The sequence below is a fragment of the Rhopalosiphum maidis genome, chromosome 3 (assembly GCF_003676215.2).
Source record: "Rhopalosiphum maidis isolate BTI-1 chromosome 3, ASM367621v3, whole genome shotgun sequence".
Lineage (NCBI taxonomy): Eukaryota > Metazoa > Arthropoda > Insecta > Hemiptera > Aphididae > Rhopalosiphum > Rhopalosiphum maidis.
In genome coordinates this window covers 13447775-13472143 of record NC_040879.1, presented here as the reverse complement: position 1 = coordinate 13472143, position 24369 = coordinate 13447775, and the positions used below count along the sequence as shown (strand labels likewise).

Here is a 24369-nt window from a genome sequence, read left to right as displayed (position 1 = left end):
TAACTATTTCTCTTTAAACGATTTTCAATATTTTGTTGCGATTCAAAAACGAATAACCATAGATACTTCAGTCTTTAATACTTGAAATTATCACAAAATGTTCAAATTAATATTTTATATAGGTATAGATTTTTACAAAATGTTTTTACGACTTTTTGAATAATTCGTAGATATTTGATATTTGAAATTTTTTTTTAATTATTGACGATAAAAATATTTACGCTCGATCAAAAAGCTTAAAAATGTAATACAAGATCCCATATAAATATATAATATGTTGTTTTTATAGTTTTATAAAAATATTTAAAATACGACATAGTCACAATTTAATATTATATATAATATATGCATTTAAATTTTTAAGTTACATAAAATTACATATTTGAACTATGAACAACGATTGATTATCATAGTAAAAATTAATTTATTGATTTCAAGTATTAGTATTACTCTGCAGATCATTATGCACGACCGCAAAAGTGCAGATGTTTTAGGGCGGTGGCGCGTAAATATAACATTGGAGGGTGAATTCTCCGCAAGCGATTAAGCCCTTCCTGCAAGCTCCGAGAAAAAAATCTTTATTATTTTACTCCGGAGGTCAATCGGTTAAATCACACCAGATTCGACGTTCGGCGCGATGAACGTCTATTCGAATTAATTACCGTACCTATCAACATTTATTGCGGCATTAAATATATTTTTTTTTATACGTCCGGCGTATGCAACACCGCGGGCAGGTACCGTACCGTACACTCGTCGATAATAAGTAGGTCACTGTAGTGACCTATTTATTTATGTCATATATTATAATATTATAACAGGTTATTGACTGTTGTATGATACCTGTGCGGCACACACACACACACAGTATAATACACATAACAATATATATTATAATACGATACACCGGTAATAGTACAATGGCGTAACTCAATATTTACACTTGCGGGGAACATTATTTTTCGTATTGTATACCTTTACACTGTGTAGTGCTATACGCAAAAGGGGGACGAATGGACGATTAGATTATTTCCAACCGGAGCAACAGCCGCGTTATGAGCTGCATCTGCCGTTCGCGGCTCACCGCTCGGACGCGTAGCCGTCGCGTTTAAATCGATGATTTTAATTTGTAACAAGTAGGCCGCCGCCACACACACACACGAACATTCACGCGCCGGCGCGACACGCACACGCCACACTATTCGCACACACGCATGTACACCACACGCGCACTCGTACACGTTCACACTTACCCGTACACACGCGCGCAAGCGCACTCGCGTAGCGCATGTTCCGCTGATATCCGCCGTGGCTTATCAACGGCGGCGTATACGGTTGTGTACTACAACTAACACCGTACACCGAATTACCCGAGTAGTAATTGATCGCGTACGTTTCCGACCAGTCGTGTTTCGTTCACTCCGCAGTCCGCACAAACGACGACGTTAATACTAATAATATAGTATTAATAACATTTGATAATATTTTGTCTCATAGTGTCTATTGCTGTTATTGTTGTTGACTGATAATATTATAAAATTATATTAGGTATCCACCGATCGGTCGTTCTCAGAACACATTCTGCGTCCTCGGCTTGATTTTTTCGGTTCGACTGTTTAGTATTTTAATCAATTTACATATCAATCTTACGTGCGAGTAGAGTTTTGTCTCCGGTGAGTTATTTTTAAATTACCCATCATCATTATTTTACTATAGTTGTCTTAAATCTATACATAATTAATAAATAATAATAAAAGGGTCGATCAAATCTGTTGTCCGACGTAGGCGTGTCTGCTATTGTTTTTGTGGGCGGCAGGGTAGACTATCGACATCCTACCCCCTATAAATTCTCAAGATCAAGTAGATCGACATTTATTATTGTATTTAACTGAATTTCGATTTCATGCGAATTATTAATACAATATCGACTATAAATAAAACCTAAAACCAAATTTAAAATACATTTTGTCAGGGTTGTATCATTTTATGCCCACTATAAATTATACTTTTTTATTTTTTGTTTTCTTGCCAATAATTTAACGTGAACACGCCTATGAAGTGGATGTGCAGTGTACCATTTGAGATAACCCATGTTATATTGATTCTTGATTATTGATGTTATATTCTATTACTGTAATTTCAGGTTTCTGAAAAAAAAATAGAAAAGTATAATTATAAAATATAATCTTTTTTTTATAATTTATAATGTTTTAGTTTTAATAGTTTTTCATATTATAAATTTAATGAATAGTAATAATAGCCAATAAGTACATATAACTAACTTAATTAGCAATAATTATTATTTCCTATCATAAGTTTCAGTAAATGATTGTAAATAATTTGTAAATAATATATTCGTACATAGTAACATAGTTTAAACAAATTAATAATTATGTATTTATTTTATAATAGTTGTGTAAGTAGGTACTTACATAGTTACATATTAGACTACCTAGATCGATTTAAAATGTACTCATGTATGTATATTATGTATTATTACATTAACTATTACTATTTGTACATATTTGTGTACCTATAATATTTACTAATAAAATAATTTTGATATTAAGTATACAAGGTTACCATCTGAAATTAGGCAATAAATAAATTTATTAATATATAATTAATTGAATAATATTAATAAATTGTTGATATGTCAATAAAAGAACTTTGTGTATGCAATACACATAGTTTGATTATCATTTTCATAATGTCTGTTTTCCAAACTGCAACTTTTAGATATTTCCTTTTTAATATGAATTTGAGGTTATTACCAAATAATGAACAAGAATCAGTGCAAATACTTTGAGAGAGAGAAGTTTTGCCACTTGTTAGAGTATGTTTAATTAATCATGAAGCCATATTGTAAACCACATGCAAAATTTAGAAAGATTATCTGTTTATTATGACCTATGACTTATGAGGATCAGTCCATGTAGAGACCAAAAGAGATACTATATTGGTTGATATATGACAGAATTTATTTGGTGAAAAAATCCCAACAATATGAATCAATTTTATTAAATTTTTAAAGACATAGAATGTTTTTATATAATGTTAATTGTGTATCATTTTATTTTATTTTATTTTATACATAGTTGATTCGTGTTATGCAAAAAAACATAACAATAATATACTGTGATGTTTTATATTATGTATTAACTATGTAATAAATAAAAATATGCAAAAATAGCAGTTGTATTTATAGTTGTCCAGTAAATTATCCATCAATAGCCTGGATAATACATAAGAATCTATCTGTCTACATTAATTATAGCATTATAGACAGTATTCGAAACTTAAATAATGGTGTTTAGTTACTGCAAAATATAAATAATTGAGTAGTGTCTTAAGTATTTTAATAAATGAAGAGAAATAGCTAGTTGGTTTAGAGTGCCTAACTCTTAAGTTCCATCAATATAAAAGTGCCTTTTCAGCTCAGAATTAAATAGTATTGGTACTCATCCATTCAATATTTTTAACAGCACATACAACTAAGTTACTCTTTCGCTGTATTTGCTTAGACAATTTAAATTTAAAGCACCCTTCAATATTTATTATGTAAAATTATCTTAGTAAATTTGTAAAACCATAAAAACAACAAATAGTTATAGTTTTAAAACTTAAATTTGCATGTAATCTTGATATTGCTATGTTTTTTAATATACAAAAATATATTTGTAGAAAAAAGTTTGTCAGTGAAATAGTTTTATACCATTATTTTTTTTTTTTTTTAATGATCAAAATACAATTTATTGTGTTTCTTTTATTAATATAATAATATGTTAATGAATTTTAAAGGTAGTATTCAAATTATTAGCTTTGTACAATAGGTAGTTCCACTTGTACCTATAACCCAACCTATGTAATACAACAATAGGCATCTAGTCAAAAGCTTGAATATTAGTTATTTTTGACAGTGTAGCTATTCAATGTACCTAATGCCTTATCTGGCCTTGGCTGTGTAAACATAATAAATTTTATTAGTTTATTGATTTTTATTGCTTTTAAAATACTTATTTATTCATAAAATAAATATTTAGTGCTTTAAAAACACTAAAAAATAAGTATATAACCATACAGTGTTGATAAAAATAAAATAATAATTTATGTGTGTAAAATATTAACACAAAACACAGTGGTATTGTGGTGAGAATAATTTTTTGATTATAATTTATAATTAAAGATATAAATATTTAATAAAAAAATCAGAGAATATACTCTGTTTTATTTAGTTTATATCAAAATTTGGTATTGTTTATACTTTTTTTTTTTAATCAGTATTGTTTATATTTTGATTTTCATGATAGAATTGATAGGTATAATCAAACGTTATTTTTTTCCATTTTGGTAAAAATAAAATAAAATTGTAACGAATTAACATTAACATAAAGGCATTTAATAATATGTATGTGCTATGTTGCTATGTCTTCTGTTCTAATAACAAGTATAAATAATTCCTCTGAAATGTATAAAATTTAACTTCAGCACTTCCTGTGTGTGTGAAACTGAGAGTGTTATTATTCATATATTGTTTAAATTATTTTCAGATTAAAATATGGCCAACCAGTCAAATCCTGTGAAAAAAGTTCCTATTCATTTACAGGTAATTATATGTTATTTTTAGTACAAAGTATGAATTGTCTATGTGGTATTTAATATTTTAATATTTAGTTACACATAATTGTTATGAAATTAATTAATTAATTTTATGAGAAGAAATGTGTATTTGTAATAACTACATAGTAATTATTCACTGGACCATATCGTATTATGTTAAATAATCTAACACAATATTGTGTGTGAGATAATAAAAATACATCATTGCAAGCAACTATAATATTATAATTAATACATTATTATTTTATACAGACTTCATTCTTCACAATAATATAATCTATAATAAAATTATGTACTTAAAAATTTCAATTTGAATTTTTAAAGAATAGGCAAGTCAGTACTACTCTACAGTACATTAACTGTTGAGGGGGTCATTATTATGCATTTATAAAATTTGAATTCGATGTTATATTATTGTACATGATAATGAAATGGTCTGTCAGAGTGTCAGGCTGACACTGTCAGCCTATATCACTAAGTATATTTCACAATATGTTTTTTGATATAGTAATTTAATTAATTTATTATATAATTAGTATTTAGTTATTGTAATAGTTATTGTAATTTATACCACATTATATTAACTTATGTAACTCAAAATGTAATAACATATTTCTGTAAGACTGTAAACAGTATTAATAAATTCATAGTATAATTAGATAATATCTTAAAACAAATCAAATATGTCATTGTGTATAGTAAAATTTATAGTAAATTTTAAGTTTTCACGAAAGTTTTTAAAAAGTAATTGTTGTTTAATCTTTAAATAGGTAGTTAATTCCGTCCAAATCTTAACTTAAAATGTCTATAAAAAATTATTTATTATATTTCTTTTATATATTTTATGGTTTTAGTACTTATGAGGAATCATTTTCAAACTTAGATATTAAAAGAAAAGTTTTTATGAATTTCTGAATACAAAAAAGTTTGTGATTTTTTGTGATTTTAACAAGTTTTGTTAAAGTTCTTATTTTAAAAGGGTACAAAAAATTGTGCCTATGCATTTTTAATATTTAAATACAGATACAAAAAAAAATTATAGAAATCTTGTGTTAAATTTTCAATAATTTTGACCTAGCAAATAACTTTTTTAATGACAGTTATTGTAAAAATGGAAAATCTTATGCTTAAAAATAGATCAAAATAGTCGAAATATTTCGAAAATTTGATCGTAAATAGAAAATAATAATTTAAATATTTGATTTTAAATACCTATGGTTATTTGTTCTCGAGTTACACAAAAAGTAAACAATCTATTTTGTCAAAAATTTGATGTATATAACAATTCCTGTTTTTCTTATTTATTTATTTTTTTGTTCCAATCATAAAAATAAATAATTTTTAATTTTAATCTCTAAAGTACAAACTAAATTCAATTTCAAGTACACATCGTTATAAAATCAATATATTCATCGCCCGGTCAGAATATAAAATAGTAATGATTTTTTTAATAATAGTACATTTTAATTATATTGGTAATTTATTATTAGCATTTTAGATTTTGAGTGGATCGTATTGATTTTATTTACTATAAATTTATAAACATCAAAAAAATCAATAATTTTTATAAATATTTTAAAAATATGTGTTTATTCACAAACATTCATTAATAATGTACAGGCAATATTTTATTATTGCCATTTTACTCAGAAAATAATTAAACATATTTATAATACAAACTAAAACCAATTATTATTAATAACTTTATAAGGTGAAATTTGGTTAAATAAATATAAATAAATTAGTCCCTTAGTTATTACATAATAGGTAATAATATTGATGTTAAAGAAAAATAAACTATTTTTATTACTTAATACTAAATAGTTATAAAATATTCTAAGAAATTGTGGCCTCTGAATCTTTTTTCGTGAACAATGATGTATTGATTTATTATTGAATTCGTATATGACACATTCATTGCAGTTACCTACTCAATTACAAGGTATTATACTTATAGCAGAGCGAATTATCCCCGGTTAAAAGAAAATAATTTTGGAAGATATCTTTGATATTTTTTGGTTAGTTTAGTTACGGTTATATTTGTTATACTCACATTGTTTGATTTGTATCCTACTTAAAAATGATGGTAAAATTAAAACAAAAATACTAATTTATATTTATTTTTATATTATGTCAAACAATTAACTAATTATATCTATAAGTGTGTATATAAGATTAAGAAAGTTAAGACTTCAATTATCATTCCAAATTATGTTAAAAACTAAAAATATTATCTTATGAAAATAAATTGGTTTACGTTTATTATAATAAATATAATTACAATATGAAAAACTAGCAGATGATATTGAAATGAAAGATTCATTTGAATCTATAAAATTTTAGTAACATTAAATTTTGTTATAGAGCTCGCAAAATCGTATTTTGATCAAAAATGGCAAGATTGTTAATGCAGACAAAATGGTTGATAGCGATGTTTATATTGAAGATGGCGTTATTAAGTATGTATAATTTATTATATTATATTATAAGGTAGTGTATAAAATACTACCAATTAAAGTTTAACTTTATAAAAAAAATAATGGGAAATCTGAAATGCCATATTTTATGTCTGGTCTTTACTTAAAATATTTTTCTTCCATTAGAGTAAGGGTTATAGGGAGTTTCGTTGACCCATAGTTTTTTTCTCAGTATTACGTGGATCCTGTTCTAAAATAAGATTATTAAGACTTTTAATTATTTTAAAATTGCATCCCTTTTCTTAGTTTATCTGTTTAAAATGTACGCTCGGAAGATGTTTTGCATGCAAAGGATTTGGACGAAGATTTATGTCATATTTGTTTGCACCGTATTTTTACAGTTTTGGTTACGATGTTATTGTTCATGTATCGACTCATATAAATGGTCTATTTTTTTTTTGCATATTTTTTTATATCTTAAGTGTAATCCATATTATTGCATAATTTTGCATACTAAAACTATAAACACGAAAAAAGTATGTTTTGTGGATTTATGGTATATTTTATAAAAATTAGTGTATCTACAATACAAGGCTATAGATGCCGCGTTATATTACGCTAATATAGGATATTTTTAATTTCATAAAATCAGCGATTTTGTCATTGACGAAATAATGAAAAATATATAAAATATAAATTTATTTTTAAGTAAGACTAATATGCAACATGAATTATTTAACTTAAGTAATTGAAAAGTAACTTTATTCACTTTATTTACTCCTATTTTATTTCACATACCTAATAATATAGTTATGATTGGTAAATTCGTTGTATAATTTATTATATTTTTATTACATATTTTAGCATATTCTAACAAAATTAAATGCATATTTTGCTATTTTATATCACGTATATACATCCAAGCCCTACTATTTTAGTAATAATAATTATACTTTAATTTGATAGAACCCTTTCCCTGTTATAAGTCTGTAGCAATAGCTGCATTGACCTATCTAATATATTCAAAGGATATCCGTTATTTTTTAAATTGGATATAATTTGACTATTAACCCAAATAATAGCATACGTATGTAATTACTGTAAAATAACATTATATTTTATTTTAGTATTTCACTCACCTTTTGGATCAGTAAAAATGATTAAATCTTTATTTTTAGATTAGTTTCTGATAAAAAATTTTATATATTTAGAACTCTAGGTCTAAGAGACAATGAAGGTAAAAAATACTTTCCAAAATAATAAAAGAAAAACGAGAATATTTACGTAAAACCAGTTTTCGATTAAATAAACTGACGACTGTTTATTCATTGTAGTTTAAAAATAAAAAAATTATTTTTTTTAAATATTTTATTTATTTTTGATTTATTATTTGTAAATAAAATCAAGAATATTTAGTATTATATTTCTTATATATAGCTGTTCTTATAACAATTTAAATATAGATATCAAAATTATACGGTCATAATATTTTTTTTATTTATGTATGAAATAATTGATGACATTCATCAAAATCACGAATATTTTTAAATAATTTTGTAGTTAAAAATGCATATCATATTTAATTTTTATATCTTGTATTAAAAAAAATTATTCTTATATTGCTATTACTGGAGTAAAAAATAATAACGATTTTTCCCTTTATGCTTTTGTATTGGATTCATTAAAAGATGACCTACTAAATGTCTGAAATAATTATTTATTTGATTGAATATATTATGGCGGTTTAATAAATGACAATCGCTAGCTTATTATTAATTATAATTTATAACTATTATTTAACATTTAATGATTTATTTATACAAAAAAAAAACAACGTGTAAAATGATTAATAAAATAATCATAATATTGTAATGATTTTGAGTAAAATTTAAAAAAATATATACCTAGATAGACCAATATAGATGTGTCAAATCTAATTGACAAATCGAAAAAAATTATTTTATGTTTTAAAGAAAGCGTGTACCTATTGCATATCGCGGTCATCTTGTACAAGCGAATATGTAGATAGGTTTTACTGACACAAAAATCGCATCAGTGAACACAAAATAAAAATAGTACGGTTGCAAAACACTGCTGTGTAAATGTTTACGATTGGGATGATTAAAGATAAACTATATGTATGGAATGTATAAAGTCTTAGAATACTATAAAATACTGCCAAAATATATACGTCCTTAAAATTAAAAAAAATTCAAATAAACAATAAATTAAAAAAATATGTGTACTATTTTTTTTCTTAGTCTTACTACTTGTGAAAAATTTTTATATCATATTTAAATTTATACTTTAAATCCTACAATAATCATATTTAATTATGAATGCACTAATTAATTAATTTTTTTATTATTATATTAGAATGGTTGGTTGCAATCTCATTATACCAGGAGGTACACGAGTTATTGATGCAACATCAATGTTGGTTATGCCAGGTAAAATTTTAAAGAAATTATTTAAATTTAATTCTTATCACTTTGCTGTTAATAGCCTCTATATGTATATAACCTTAGTACATAATTTACCATCGCTTTTGGACATGGTGGTAAAGTTTTAAATCGCAGATTTATAAATATCAAAAAAATATTAAAAGCTTCAAACTAAATTTACTATTTGGGAATATATTTATCAACTGAATATACGAGTAGATATTATTAAGTATATAATTATTAACGTCTATAAAAGGTTAATAATACTATTAATTTTGTATACTTAAGTGAAGATAATGTAACAAGCATATTATGTATTAACTGTTAAAATTATTTATAAATATTGTTAGTAGTACTCTTATAATAGATAATGTATTAGAATTACTAATTAGGTCTCATAGAATATTTTTATCTCATTGTTATTGATAGACTGCTCGATGGTAAGATACATAGTCTTATTCTATGGTAAGATATTAAGAAATCTAATTTTAATTGACAGATAATAATTTTAAATTTAAATCTAGTATTCTGGTTACTTTGTTATTTAGATCTAAGTTTTGTTATGATTTTATTGACTAAATTTAATAAATAATTTTTAACATTTTTTGCAAAGATATAATATAAGATAGTGGTTTTCAACTTATTCATGTCCATGGTTCCTTTTGATTTTAAAATTAAATATACAGCTCTCATACAAATAATGATAGTAATAAAAACAATTTTTAACAATTTTATTTTTAGTTTCAACCGCAGATAATAACCAACAATGCCCCTGGTAGCCGCTACACACAGCTTGAAAACCACTGATATAAGATATATAATATGATTATTGAAGTTCATAATATAATGAATAATTTTTAGTTATTATATTATCAATTAACCAGTAAAGCTAAAAATACTATTATTATATAGAAAAAAAATAATTTAAATATATGTAAAATTAATTAATCAATATTATTAATAGTTATAGGTCAAATTTTAATAAAAATAAAAATGTAAATACATTTTAATAACCCTATTTATTGGGCAATCGTACAAATAATTTAAATCTTTCAATACTAAATATAGAGTGTAAATGCTACTTAAAAACACTCAATATCTCTGCGTAGAGCCCTGCAATTTGAATACTGTTTATTAGTTGGTTGTTATGACAAAATATACGTTTATATGGCCTATGAATTTTTTAAACCTAATTAGGCATGCACATGCGCAGTACAACTTTTTTTTTTTTATGGCAACCACTTATTATATTTTGCTTATTTTTTTAAATGAATTTTGGTAGTTTAACCAACTTTCTTAGTTGAAACTATTTTAATTTTAATTAATTTTAAGATATTTATTCCATATACCTATTCAAAACAAGTTAAGAAGAATAATATAATAATTATTATTATATGATAAATATGATGTTTATGGCTATGATTAATACATTTCTAAGATACCCATAAAATTGAAGGCTGATTTGGAATCCAGCTACATTCAGAATTGCTTTTTGTACGCAATCATTCAATTTTAAATTCAATTTTAATACATTTATTAGTGACTAACTCAGTAATGAAGTATACAAAGTGCAAAGTGCATTCAAATACTGCTATTATACAGCATTATGACTCCAATGACCCATTTGTTTTTATTAGTGTAATTACTAATCATTAGTTTTTAATTTTAAACAAAACATAATTACAGTACCAATTATCTATCTAGTTTTTCAATAATACTGGTGGAACATGCTTTGCACGTTTAAAGATAATATTTATATATTAATTCTGCTTTTAGCTTCAAATTAAATGTTTTATATTACCAATGACAAAGAATTATCTTATTACAGCAATGTTTATATACTGTGTAAATTATTTTGACGTCATCACCATCTCTCGGAGCGCCAAGCACAACTCCTCTACTGAGTAAAATACAATATCGAGACGTGCGTTAATTGTTTGAAATGATATCCAGACAAGTTGAGGTATAAGATTAGTTTAAAATGAACATGAATAAGTTAACAGACCTATTAGATGGCAGAATGAAACATTTATTATACTAAAATCTTAATTTTACCATATTTTAAATAATTGTATGAAAGTATTCAGCGGTTATAATAAATACATAATATTTGTTATTTATAGAACATAATCTAAATAGTTATTAAAAATCCATTTTATATAATTAAAAAAACTTATCTTATAAGTTTTAAGTCAGTTATTATAGTACTTATTACCAAAGTGTTGAATCATTAATAATACAATCTCACTATGTATTTTTTTTAAATTTTAAAACATTTTACCCATATTAAACATTTACTAAAATATTTAAAAATAATCTTTTATATTTTTAAAAATTGGTGAAGTTTTGTTACTCAGCTTATAATTTAATCTTAAAATGATTTTTAGGTACAAACGCCACAAACATTTCATACTTTGGAAAGTGTATCTTTAAAAATAATTTAATAAAAATAAGTTACATTATTAATTTATTTACAAAACATGTAGGATCTTTTAATTGGAGTAAATAAAATAAAATAGTGATAGGCAATATTATAATTTTAAAACAATAGACAACTATATAATTAACAATTTTTGTTGATATTATTATCAGTTTTCAAAATATTTTGCCAAACATATTTATTAAAATTTAATTATTTTGATTTGCAGCGTTTTAATTTTAATGCAATTTTATATTCTTATTTAAATTTATTATTTATGATATAGTCTTATTTTGTCATATATCACTATATACTAATGTATTAGAAGTTGTAAGTAGTCTAATAATCATCTTTTGTATTCAAATGATAGATTATACAGGGAAAATACTATATTTTTTACCAAAAATTCTAATTGTACATTATACATTTATAATACATTTTAAGTAAGCGATATAATATATTTTGGTTATTTTTCTTTTTTAAGACAGTATTTTTATAATTTGTATTTGTAAAAAGTATTTTTTATATCAAGTGTAAAATTACAGGTGGTATAGATCCTCACACACATTTGGAATTAGAATTTATGGGAGCAGTGTCAGTGGATGATTTTTATCAAGGAACTAAAGCTGCAATAGCTGGTGGAACCACAATGATAAGTATGGAATGTTTTAATTTATAAAAAATAAAATAATTTAAATAACCATTGTGTTTATTATAGTTGATTTTGTGCTACCGAGTAAGGGCGAGTCTTTATTAGATGCTTATCATAAGTGGAGAACACGGGCAACAAATAAAGTTTGTTGTGACTATGCTCTACATATAGGTGTTACTTCTTGGTCAGATGAGGTAAATTTTACCCAGAATTTTAAAATAAAATAAAATTTCATGTTACAATTTTCTTTTGTTTATTTTTACTACTATTTATTGTTATACAATTGTTACGCATTTGCTATTCGATGATACAACCCAAAATGTTTTAACTTATAGTTAATTTTATTTGTTATTATTAAACATTAATTATGATATTCAGGTGAAAAAAGAAATGGAAGAGCTTTGTAAATTGCACGGAATAAATTCTTTTAAGATGTTTATGGCATATAAAGGAGTTTTTATGGTAACTGATTCCGAATTATATAACAGTTTTGAAGCATGCAAAGAGCTTGGTGCAATTCCAATGGTACATGCTGAAAATGGAGATATAGTATTTGAAGTAAGCAGCATTTACAGCTATTAATTTATAAAAAAAGTTCTTAACTCATTTCTGTTTAAGAATACAAAACGATTGTTAAAGTCTGGTATTAATGGACCTGACGGACATGCATTATCGCGACCCGAAGAAGTCGAAGCAGAAGCCGTTAATAGAGCTTGTACTTTAGCAAATCAGGTATAATTATTCTTAGATAAAAAAATAATTAATTTTGCTGTGTCTAAATAGCAGATGCCTAGGTGACTATGGAGATAAAAAGTAGCCATGATCAAAATCACAATAAAATATTCAAATATTTAGTATTTAGCATTCTAGTAGTCTAGAAATGAAAAAAATTGATCAAAATTAAGAATTATTATTTATTTATTTATATATTAGGTAATTTTATAATTAAAATTCTTTATAATTGCATGTAGATTATCATATGATAGCCTTATCAATTGTATAGCACCAGAAAGCCACCCTTATAAACTATAGTAATCTTTCCACTGTTTATACTAACTAAAAATATGTCGGTATTATTTTTAATATTTCAAATAGTAAAATACTATTATGTCATGTGAACATTTTCTGATAATAATATCAAGTTCAAATAACTGCTTCATTTTAAATTACCTTTTATTAAAATCTTGATTTGATCTAATAATCCACATATACCTATTTATCATTTTTTTTTTTTTGTAGAAAATTAATGATTTCTCAATTTAACTATTTAGTATTAATTGTAAAGATTCACCAATCACCGGCATATGAATAAATTCAAATATATGTTTTTGCATTAGTATGTATAAGCTTTAACTTTTTTAAATAAAATATATATGTATTTTTAGGTAGGGTCACCGTTGTATGTTGTTCATGTTATGAGTAAGGCAGCTGCTGAAGTTTTAGCAAAACACCGTACTGAACAAATTAAACAAAATGGAAATACTAAAATTTTTGGTGAGACATTAGCAGCTGCAGTTGGAACTCATTGGGATGAAAATAAATTAACATGTTGGCATGATGCTGCAGCACATGTCCTAAGTCCACCATTAAGAGCTGATCCTAATACTCCAAATTTTTTACTAAATATGTTAGCCAGGTAATTTTACCTTATTAAAATTAAATTGTAGAAACATATCTTTATTTTTGTTTTTTACCTTACTTGATGTTAAAATTTTAAGTATTTTAATATTCTAGCGATAAATTACAAACAACTGGAAGTGATAATGCAACATTTAATAAAGATCAAAAGTCTTTGGGTAAAGGTGATTTTACAAAAATACCTAATGGCGTTAATGGAGTTGAGGATCGTATGTCTGTTATTTGGGAAAAAGGTGTGGTGTCAGAACTTTTTGACCCATGTCGTTTTGTTGCAATTACCAGTACAAATGCAGCCAAAATTTTCAATATTTTTCCCAGAAAAGTAAGTTTTATATATTATTATATGATATATTTATTTATTAGGTTCTGTTGATAAAATAAATTATTATTATTAGTATTAACTTATTATATTTTTAATTTTATACTTTATGAATATCAGCTCTTCTATACAGCATTGTATGTATTAGATTTAACTGTAAAATGGTAGGTAAGTGGGTGTCGAATGGGTGATTATTATGGATATGTTAAATTTGGATTAAAATAATACTAAGTACAATATGGTATGTTTTTTGAAAGTCATTAAAGCAATTAATTTTATCATTAGTATTAGTTTTCCAAAACCACCATCTGATGAAGCTATTTTAAATTATTTATGATAAACAAACCCTCCTCCTAAAAAAAAAAAAAATATATATCTGTTTAAAATAAAAATTAAAAATTCAGAAAAAGTGATTCAAATTTTTTAATTTTATTAATTCAGTAAAAATAGTACAAGTTAATTGGGCTGAGTTTATTATACAAAATGTCATAAAATAATATTTGACTGTAGAATTTTTTTTATTATACTTTACTTAAATATGAATAGAATATATATTATGGTCAAATTATATAACTATATTTTTAATCACTGAAATTATTTTTTTCTAAAGTATATATTAATTTTTAGGGTTGTATAGATGTTGGGTCAGATGCTGACATAGTCATATGGAATCCAAAAGGAAAACGCATTATTTCTGCAAAAACTCACCATCAAGCTGTTGATTATAATATTTTTGAAGTACATATATTTGTGACAAATATAAACTTATACCAGTTTAAAAATACAATTAAAAATAGACGGTCATGTATATTTTTATTTTTACCAATATTTTTTAATTTAGGGAATGGAATGTCATGGTATTCCTGAGTATGTATTAGTTGGTGGACGTGTTTGTGTTGATGAAGGACAATTAAAAGTTGTTCAAGGTCATGGAAAATATGTTCCGACGCCTACACATTCAGAATTTGTGTACAACAATGAAAAAGTATGTTCTTTTATTAAAATTGATATTTTATCAATCCTAATCATTTTGATTAATGTATTAATCTATAATTTATAACTTAGCATATTATATAATTTATTTGTTGGTGTAACAATATTTTTAGTTATGAATTTATATTTAAAAATATAGTTTTTTGGTATTTTCACCTTGATATATCTTTAAATTACATATATAAATCTTAGAACAAAACTTTATAAAATTGTTAATTATATGATTTTTTTTTTGAAAATTGGAATTCAGTTATTTTAATATTTCACCACAATTAACAAATTGCATTAACAGATTGCTAAATTATATAAGAATAAATTATTTTATCATTATTTAACTTTGCTGGAGACTGTACTTATTTATAAAAATATTTTAATTTACAATATACAATGTTTCATATCAACTATTTTTTTATTCAATATTAAGATATCTGAAATAGAAGTTATTGACGAAAGCAAAGAAATCAAGGAATTGAAATTGCAAATATCTCCACCATCAAGTGTCATAAGTGACGTATCTACATGTACTAAATCTCCTATGATTCATACAGGAAAAGGAATGCGTATGGAAGGACAGCGAGATCTTCAGAGCTCCACATTTTCAATCAGTTGTAAGTAAAATTATCAATAAAAAATATATTTATTTTTCATATGTAGTAAGTGGGTAATGAGAAAAATGATGATTTCAGCTGAGTTTAATGATCCCGTTAAGAAGTCTAGTATTCGTGTAAGAAATCCTCCTGGTGGACAGTCTTTGGGTTTTTGGTAATATACTTATAATATTAAATAATATTCTACTACTAGTCCAACATTTAGAAAATTGTTTTAAACATTATAATATTTCTAAGATTAATCACTCAATTTTATTGAAACTGCTTAAATTATAACTCATGAATAATACCTACATTATTCTGTACATTATTTGAAAAAAAAAAGTCATGTTTATTGTATCACAATTTTTAGTTTAATTGTACATTTTTATTTATAATGACTTATTAATAAACTGCATAGAAACTTTTTTTTAACCATTGATATGCAATTAATAATAATTTATAACAATCTATATAAGTTTAAAATTGATTGTTACTTTAGCTATGACTTTTAAATTATTAATAATATTATGTTGTGTTTTGCTTGTTATCAGTATATGCATTTTATATGACTTACATACATTTATTATTAATTATATTCAATTAATATAAGATTTACATTTGTTTTTACTTTTTAATATATTATCTTCAAATTACAACTGAAGCATCATGTATAACAAAATTAAGCATATTTAAAAGACATTTCATAACACATTGTTGGATATTTTTTGTTTAAAATTGTCGATAATATTTACCTTATAAGAATTATTTTAAGGTTAAGGTTTAGTTATTATACGTTATGTAAGACTCAATGAGTATAGGTACGACATTGGCCAAAAAAAAAAAAAATAATAATAAAAATATGATGTCCAAATATTAACGCACTACTCAATAATAAATAGTAAAATAATTGCTGGTTATGGAATAAAATTTGGTAAGTAATAAAACAAGTATAGGGAGTAATTATTTTTGAGCGACACTGTTATACATTCTGAAACGCCAAAATATTGGTAAGCCACTTGAAAATCTATAAAAGATATTTTAGATATTGGAAAACTTATCATCAACATTATAATTAAATACAAATTTTATGGTACACCTACAGAATAAATTAAATTAATAATATAATATAAATTTCATTAATTCTATGGTACAAAAGTTACTCTGATAAGAAAACAAATTTAATTTATTCATCGTGTTTTAATCATGGTTTCAATAAATACTTTAGGTATCGACTGAATATTGAAAAAAAATAAGTATGAAAGCTAATATTCAATATTAGGCTCAACTATTATCAATTTTAATAGAAATGTTTCTAATTTTAATAAGAAAAGTATTATTTTAAGTTCTGGCTATTTACTGTCTTTTTAGTTTTGTACAATGAATTAATATTTAATTTGGGTGTCCTGATTTTGATATCATATTGTTAGGTGAATTTAATGTACCTTCTGCCCTTTCTCCTGATATAAATGGTTATAAAAAATAGTTACGCATCATTTCCAAATTTATATCAATTTAACAATATTTTAAATTCAAATAAAAGTACATTAGATTTTATACTATCTAAGAATAATTTAATCAATGTTACTTTAAACTGTATACTAATTGTAAATATTGTTAATTACCATCCCCCTCTTGATATTAATTGGTTTATTTATATAATTTAAACAAAACAAAATTGTATGCAACTGGTTTAATGCAGATTACAAACATATTAATTGCTACCTTAGTTAATTGGTTAGAGCTGTTGGGGATACGGATCATATGGAAAAAATATTTTATAAATGTAAAAATAAATCAAATATCTATTACGTGTCAAACATTTTGCTAATTTTTCTAGGTATACAAAAAAAAAAAAATTGATATAACACATTTGTTTCTACCAAAAAAATGGGAGAATATAAAAAAACAAATATCTGTGTATAAATATAGCATTAAAGTTAAGCCTCGTTATAATCTACTTGAGTACATTTTTTATATTAATCATATTATATTTATTATTAGGGCTTGAGACTTCTAGGTGTTTGCATGTTTTTAAATAATCATTAAAAACATAGCTAAGTAATATAAAAATTTGTTTCATAGCAATACGAGTTTTTATTTAAAATTTATAGTTGCATATAGTGCATATTTTATATAAATGAGTAAGTTTTTAATTCCCAACTATAATATCTAATAGTTCAATGTAATGCTTAAGGTAATTAGAACTATATTAAAATTTTACAAATTTATTCAAATTAAGTTATTTTACTTTTAAATTTAAAATTTTTTGTTTTAGACTAAAACTCAGTATAAGATGAAAAAAAATTTGAAAAAAAGAAAATAATTATCTCAAATAATTAATCAAATTTATCTATTTAAGTTTTTTTTAAATGTATATTTAGTGGTTCTTTAGGTTAAAAATGCATGCATATTTAAAGGTTTTTTAGGGCATGAAGTCCTTAGTCCTATTTATTACATTACATTATTAAGTTAACTACTATATAGTAATTACATTTCTCATGTCATATATAATAATATATATCCAAATGTTGACATTTAGAATGTCCTTGCTAAATTTTCTTATTGATTATTTATGATTATAAATGCAACATATGATTTTTAATATTTGGATTTAAATAATAAATATTTTAAAAAATATTATAAAATAAATTGACTATTATGCTTGGTCTTAGTAGTTCTGGTTAATTGATGAATATGTATATTCATATACCATAAATATGCATACATAATATTATCTAGTTATTTATTATATTAGTGCATTGTGTATAAGAGATACATGGATTAATTATAATCAATATTAACTGCATCTATTATGATATCACCACATAGGTTGTTGTCAATTTTGACTTCAGATTATTTCTATGTGGTTTTTAAATATTTCATCATCTTGGATTTTGGTAATATTTTTTAAAATTTTTATTGAAAAGATAATAGACTCCACTGAACATGTGTGGAGCCTTATGTGTTCACAATTTAAGTAAGTATAATTTCAATAAAAAAAAAATATATTTTATAAGTTTATTAATTAAATACAAACGTGTATTTTATGTAACAAAAAATATCATTTTTATGTATTTTAAAATTATTAAAACCTTTAATTGGTTAAGTAACAAATTACTGATATTAATTTGTAATACAATATCTTTATTTTGTTCTTGCTATAATATTTGTGTTAAAAATTTTTATAGTTCATACATAAATAAAATTTTTTTGGACCTATGTATAAATATGTGAATTTTGTTTGTTCCTATACATGGTCAATAGTTTTATTTTTAATGGGTCTATAATTATTTCATAAGTAACTCCACATAAAGAAATACCATAATTAATTATATTGCAGTATAAATATAAGTTATGATTAACATATTACTTACAAAGTACAAAAAATATGTTATTTTATAAATTAAGGTTATAAAATTCATAACTATATAAGTTTATAATGCTTAATATAGGCAGGAAGAAAGAATACATTCACAATTTTTGTTTATTTCCTAATCAATTTTCAATCGAGAAGTAACCATAGTAAACTTGACTAGTAATTATGTTTATGTATCACAAATTCACTGTAATAGTTAATTAATGTAATAGGTATTCAATCACTGATTGTACTTTTTTCTTCTCGCATATTTAAAAATTCTCAATTAACTTTAAACGGAATATTAAGTAGTTATACAAATATCATATTTTGTTATCATACACTTCACTATTTATCATCATGAACAAGGCATTTCAGACATTTAATAGTCAATAGAATCATAACATTTACATGCAATTTGATAATGAATAAAGTATGGTAAATATTGCATATTCATATTTTAATTATTGATATTTAATATCAAATATGAAATTATACATTATTTAGTTGCATTTAACTAATAATATTTTATAACATCTTACAAAAACTTATAAAAGTACAAATATAATTTCATTATTTTTTTTTTGTATTACAAAAAAAAAAACATAAATTAGTCTTTTATATTAATACTAATTTTTTATGTTCAAATAAATTTATTTAAATTGTTGAGGTTGAGGTCCAAATAAGCCGCCGCTTTGTTTATTAGCCATTCTTGATGGAGCAAATCCTAATAGTTTTTGAATATTCTATAGTAAAAAAAACCATGTTAAATTATTTTTATGTCATAGAACTAGATACCTGACTCTCTTTCTTTCAACAAGTTAATTATTTTAAGTATCTGAGCATTAATATGATGAACAGATGGTTTTATTATTTAAATGGCTATTGTAAATCAAATAAATCAGAAAAGACCTGATGTGTTAAAACCCGTTTGGAATAGAGGCTAGCTTAAGCACAAGAAGTATGAGATGAATTGGTTGGTTTTAGAAGCAGAGCCTAAATGGCTCATAAAAGTTAAATAAAAATATAGTTGACTATATTATAATAGAGCAACTTTGATGAAAAATACCATTACTTTTATTTTGATAACAAAATATGTTTGATATACATGTTTAGTATGAACTACACTAATTTTGTTATCACTATGACTTTGATATACTGTTTATTACCGAATTGTCTATCTAGTTTTAATTGTCAGTGAATAAATTAATATTACATGATTTTAACAATGTTTTTAAACTTACTTGACGAATTGACATGGTACACAATATATACAGGAAAATAAATGAACATTCTGTGTAATTATCACCTGGTAAATTTCTGTGTGATAATCCCTGAACCCAGGAAATGGGTGTAAAAGGTAATCTTGCTACAACACGTCCGTCAAATCTATGTAAATGAAATATTTTAAATATCTTTTGTGTGTCTAAGAAATAAACAAACAAAACTCACATGCTATTGAACATGCTCAATAATGCTGTGAATGCAAAACCAATGGCAAACATAGACTTCATTTTTACCATTGATAAATCACGATTGTTAATTTTAAGTTTTTCCTCAACACGTTCAATCTTTTTCTTTTGTTGTTTGTCGACAGAATCTCCATGAGCTTCTTTACGTTTTTCAACTAAAATAAAATTAATAGTTTTCCAATAAATTATAAAGATATATAATATGTTTTGTTAAAGTTTGAAAACTTACGTTTTTTACTAGATTTTTCAATTTCTACTTTCAGCTTTTGATATTTTTCTGTTCGATATACTAATAACCATGTTAAGCCTGCAAAACATTTATTTCATTAACACTTTAATAGTTCAGAGTATAAAAATACTAAACAATTTAAACTATAATTAAAGGAAATTAAAAGTTCTTATATAATGAATTCAAATTTAAAATTATCAAACTTTGTGTAAACATTTAAGACACGACAATTTAATCAAAGTTTATAAAAGCAAAAATCCTAATGAATAATTAATATTACTTGAAAATTAAATTTGTTCATGTATGAATAGGATAATTCACAATAAGAGCATGTTACACCCGCATGTGTTGTCTCTATCTTTCTAATGTACAATGTACATCATAGCAAATTTGTACTCAGAAAAACACATCTTATGCTGTTAGCTTTAATATATGAGTCAATTTACCTAATATCAAACTTAAAGGTATTATCTAGGGCATTTAAAATGATTTTATTTATATAAACATTTTTGAGTGAATTATGAGCATTTTAAAGTTGTAATATTTTACATAAATTACAACTTTAAAATTACAGCATACACTTTTGCATGAATATATTTAATGCATTTTATCACGAAAATTTGAGTTTTATAATTTTCATTTACAATAAACTACAAATTTGTTCGTTATAATTACAATTTTAAATTACATATACAATAATTTTATTATTGTATATAAATATAATTTGATATTTTAATTACTAATGTAATATATACTTCACAAACGCAGTACTTAATATGTATAACCAAATACAACATACAAAACGATCAATATATGCAAGCCAATATAGATAGTAAACAAACAATCATTAATATTACGTATATTTTATTTAATATATCTAATTAAATTAATAATGAAGAAATAATAAAAGCAATAAAAATGCTCAAAATAAATACACATTAATTAATAAAACCATAGTTCTACATTTTTAATTTAATCTTTGATGGAATGACTGTACTGCGTACAAAACTTGTCACAACAAATTAAGAAAAAAAATGTACGCTTTTTAAAATCTAACAAAAATTAATAATTAATTATAATATTTCTCTGTGAAGAGGTACGTACGAAGTGATTCTAGATCCATTAAAAAAAAGACTACGAGATAACATACAATGATATTAATAGACAATCAATAAGAAAATTATTTTACAAAGTTTCAGTTCTTAAAATAACTAAAAATAATTTTACTTTTAAATTTTAAACACAGACATAATACTAGAGAAATATTGAAATACCTAACATCAAAATAACAACCATGTACAATGTACAAACAATTAACACAATCCACAAACTTATTACAACAAACTGCCATTAGAAATTAAACATCGATTAATTTTTTGGATCTCTCTCATTAATATTTTATGTTAATGCTAGCTTAATTATCCACCTACTCATTACAACTGATAGCAGATGATCATTTGAGTAATTAATTATTATTAATAGTAGTATAGTTTTATATTGTATTCTTTTACTATACAATTGTATATGTAATATTACATTAAAAATTAATAATACAATACATGTATTTAATCATTTTAATGTTTTAGTTATACTAGAAAAATTTATTGTAATTTTTTTTTGATTAGTTGCACTATTTATCTATACATTTTTTTTAAATGTGAACAAATGGGTTTTCACAAATATTTTAAATAGGGCCCATTATTTTTTTGAAGATTAAATAAATAAATAAAAAGTTATAGAAATGGCAAGTGTATTATTTACAGTTTTAGATATTAAAAAGCAATACACTTAATTCAAGTATAATTAAATTACTTTAGTTTTTTAATTTAATTTTTAATATTAAAATATATGATTAATTTTGCATAAAATTCAAAAATTTAGAAAATAATGCAATTAATAAAGTAATGCAGTATATTAAAATATGTACATTAGTACGAATATTATACTAAATTATACATTAACAAATATTATAAATACAAAATAATTATCTATTGCATAGTGAAGATTATTAATCAGTTATGAACAACTTAAAATAAAAAAACTATTTCACTGCTATTTTTATAAGTACTCAATTGTGTTGTCTCTGTCTTACTAACGTACATCATACAAGTTTTCGTTCAGCAGAATACATTTTGTGATGTTAGCTTTAATATTAGAGTAAATTTACCTATCATCAAATTTAAAGGTAAGAATATGTAAGTTTAATCTATAATATTAAAGCTAACATCACAAAATGTATTCTGCTGAACGAAAACTTGTTATGATGTACGTTAGTAAGACAGAGACAACACATGCGGGTGTGGCATGTAATGTTTTAATGTAAAATAAACTGTTGGATTTTGATAAAATGATGGTCTGAAATCTACATTATCTAAAAAGACCTTATCATTCCAACTAATAATTATATTATTTACAAATAATATGGTTTAACTCCTTAGAGCCGAGGAAAATATATTTGAATACCTTACTATTTAATAATTTGAAATATTAATATCAGTACAGGTGGTAGCTATAGTTGGTGTAATTAAATAAATATTTCATACTAAAATATAATGTATGTACCTTTACATAATATTTTAAAACTGTAAATGATTAGAATGTATTTTATCATGCATTGCACATATCTATGCATTATTTTACAAAACCATTTAAGCATTTTTAATAACAAGACTAATGATATCCTTAACACTGATTGTTTAGCTATATGTACTGTATATTTAATTTCATTAACACATACACAGCAAACTTTAATTAGGAAATTTGTCACAAACTAAATCACACCTACCCTATGTCAAACATAATATAAAAAGAGTACAAAAATGTCATTGTATAAAATCATATTTATCTGCCTCACATTTGCATCTAGTTCAAGTTTAAAACAAAACACAAACGCGATAATCGATATACCTACAATTGATAAAACTAAATTTACCTTCTCCTAATAGAGCCGTACAAATTGAAATAAATACGATGAGAAATGTATCGGACCACATTGTTCAGTGTTCTAATGCATTGAGTGTTGAATAGGTGGTAGGTATTTTCGCGTTAAATTTTGTTTTAACAATAGCGTCTAGTCAACAATCAACACGGAAATTCTGTGAGCACGGTTCCAGGTGTCTGTACTACCGAGTACAAAACATTGAAAACCGTCCCAAAATGATTCTTTTTAATACGAATATTAACTCGAATTTCTTAAGTTGTAATCATCATTATCTTGATTT

At 23.9% G+C, this 24369-nt stretch overlaps 2 protein-coding genes across 4 annotated transcripts; one reads left to right on the top strand and one right to left on the bottom strand.

The window, feature by feature from the left end:
* The first annotated feature begins 1402 nt into the window (after positions 1 to 1402).
* Positions 1403 to 16392, top strand: LOC113559643 (dihydropyrimidinase). 2 transcript variants are annotated; one of them, XM_026965394.1, is made up of 14 exons: positions 1403 to 1673; positions 4551 to 4606; positions 6985 to 7079; positions 9414 to 9487; positions 12446 to 12556; positions 12619 to 12746; positions 12931 to 13110; positions 13171 to 13284; positions 13938 to 14188; positions 14287 to 14512; positions 15137 to 15247; positions 15351 to 15494; positions 15927 to 16110; positions 16189 to 16382. In XM_026965394.1, the coding sequence occupies exons 2-14, from the start codon at positions 4559 to 4561 to the stop codon at positions 16266 to 16268; spliced, it is 1746 nt and encodes a 581-aa protein (XP_026821195.1). In that variant the 5' UTR covers positions 1403 to 1673; positions 4551 to 4558; the 3' UTR covers positions 16269 to 16382. The 2 variants fall into 2 exon arrangements, with proteins under 2 accessions (XP_026821195.1, XP_026821196.1); XM_026965395.1 differs by lacking the exons at positions 1403 to 1673; positions 4551 to 4606; positions 6985 to 7079; positions 9414 to 9487 and adding an exon at positions 11313 to 11444 and having other exon boundaries at positions 16189 to 16392.
* On the bottom strand, positions 1857 to 24369 carry LOC113559644 (calcium load-activated calcium channel). 2 transcript variants are annotated; one of them, XM_026965398.1, is made up of 5 exons: positions 24081 to 24369; positions 21149 to 21226; positions 20900 to 21074; positions 20692 to 20836; positions 1857 to 2147 (listed from the first exon to the last, which is right to left on the bottom strand). In XM_026965398.1, exons 1-5 carry the CDS (start codon positions 24139 to 24141, stop codon positions 2094 to 2096), a joined length of 513 nt encoding a protein of 170 aa, XP_026821199.1. In that variant the 5' UTR covers positions 24142 to 24369; the 3' UTR covers positions 1857 to 2093. The 2 variants fall into 2 exon arrangements, with proteins under 2 accessions (XP_026821199.1, XP_026821198.1); XM_026965397.1 differs by lacking the exon at positions 1857 to 2147 and adding an exon at positions 19559 to 20193 and having other exon boundaries at positions 24081 to 24367.

Coding starts and splice junctions, on each gene's coding strand:
- LOC113559643 (XM_026965394.1), top strand. CDS start 4,559: ATGGCCAACCAGTCAAATCCTGTGAAAAAAGTTCCTATTCATTTACAG. Junction 12,557..12,618: donor TGGTGGAACCACAATGATAA/GTATGGAATGTT, acceptor TGTTTATTATAG/TTGATTTTGTGCTACCGAGT. Junction 13,285..13,937: donor CTTGTACTTTAGCAAATCAG/GTATAATTATTC, acceptor ATGTATTTTTAG/GTAGGGTCACCGTTGTATGT.
- LOC113559644 (XM_026965397.1), bottom strand. CDS start 24,141: ATGTGGTCCGATACATTTCTCATCGTATTTATTTCAATTTGTACGGCT. Junction 21,227..24,080: donor TACGGCTCTATTAGGAGAAG/GTAAATTTAGTT, acceptor AATGTTTTGCAG/GCTTAACATGGTTATTAGTA. Junction 21,075..21,148: donor TGAAAAATCTAGTAAAAAAC/GTAAGTTTTCAA, acceptor ATTTTATTTTAG/TTGAAAAACGTAAAGAAGCT.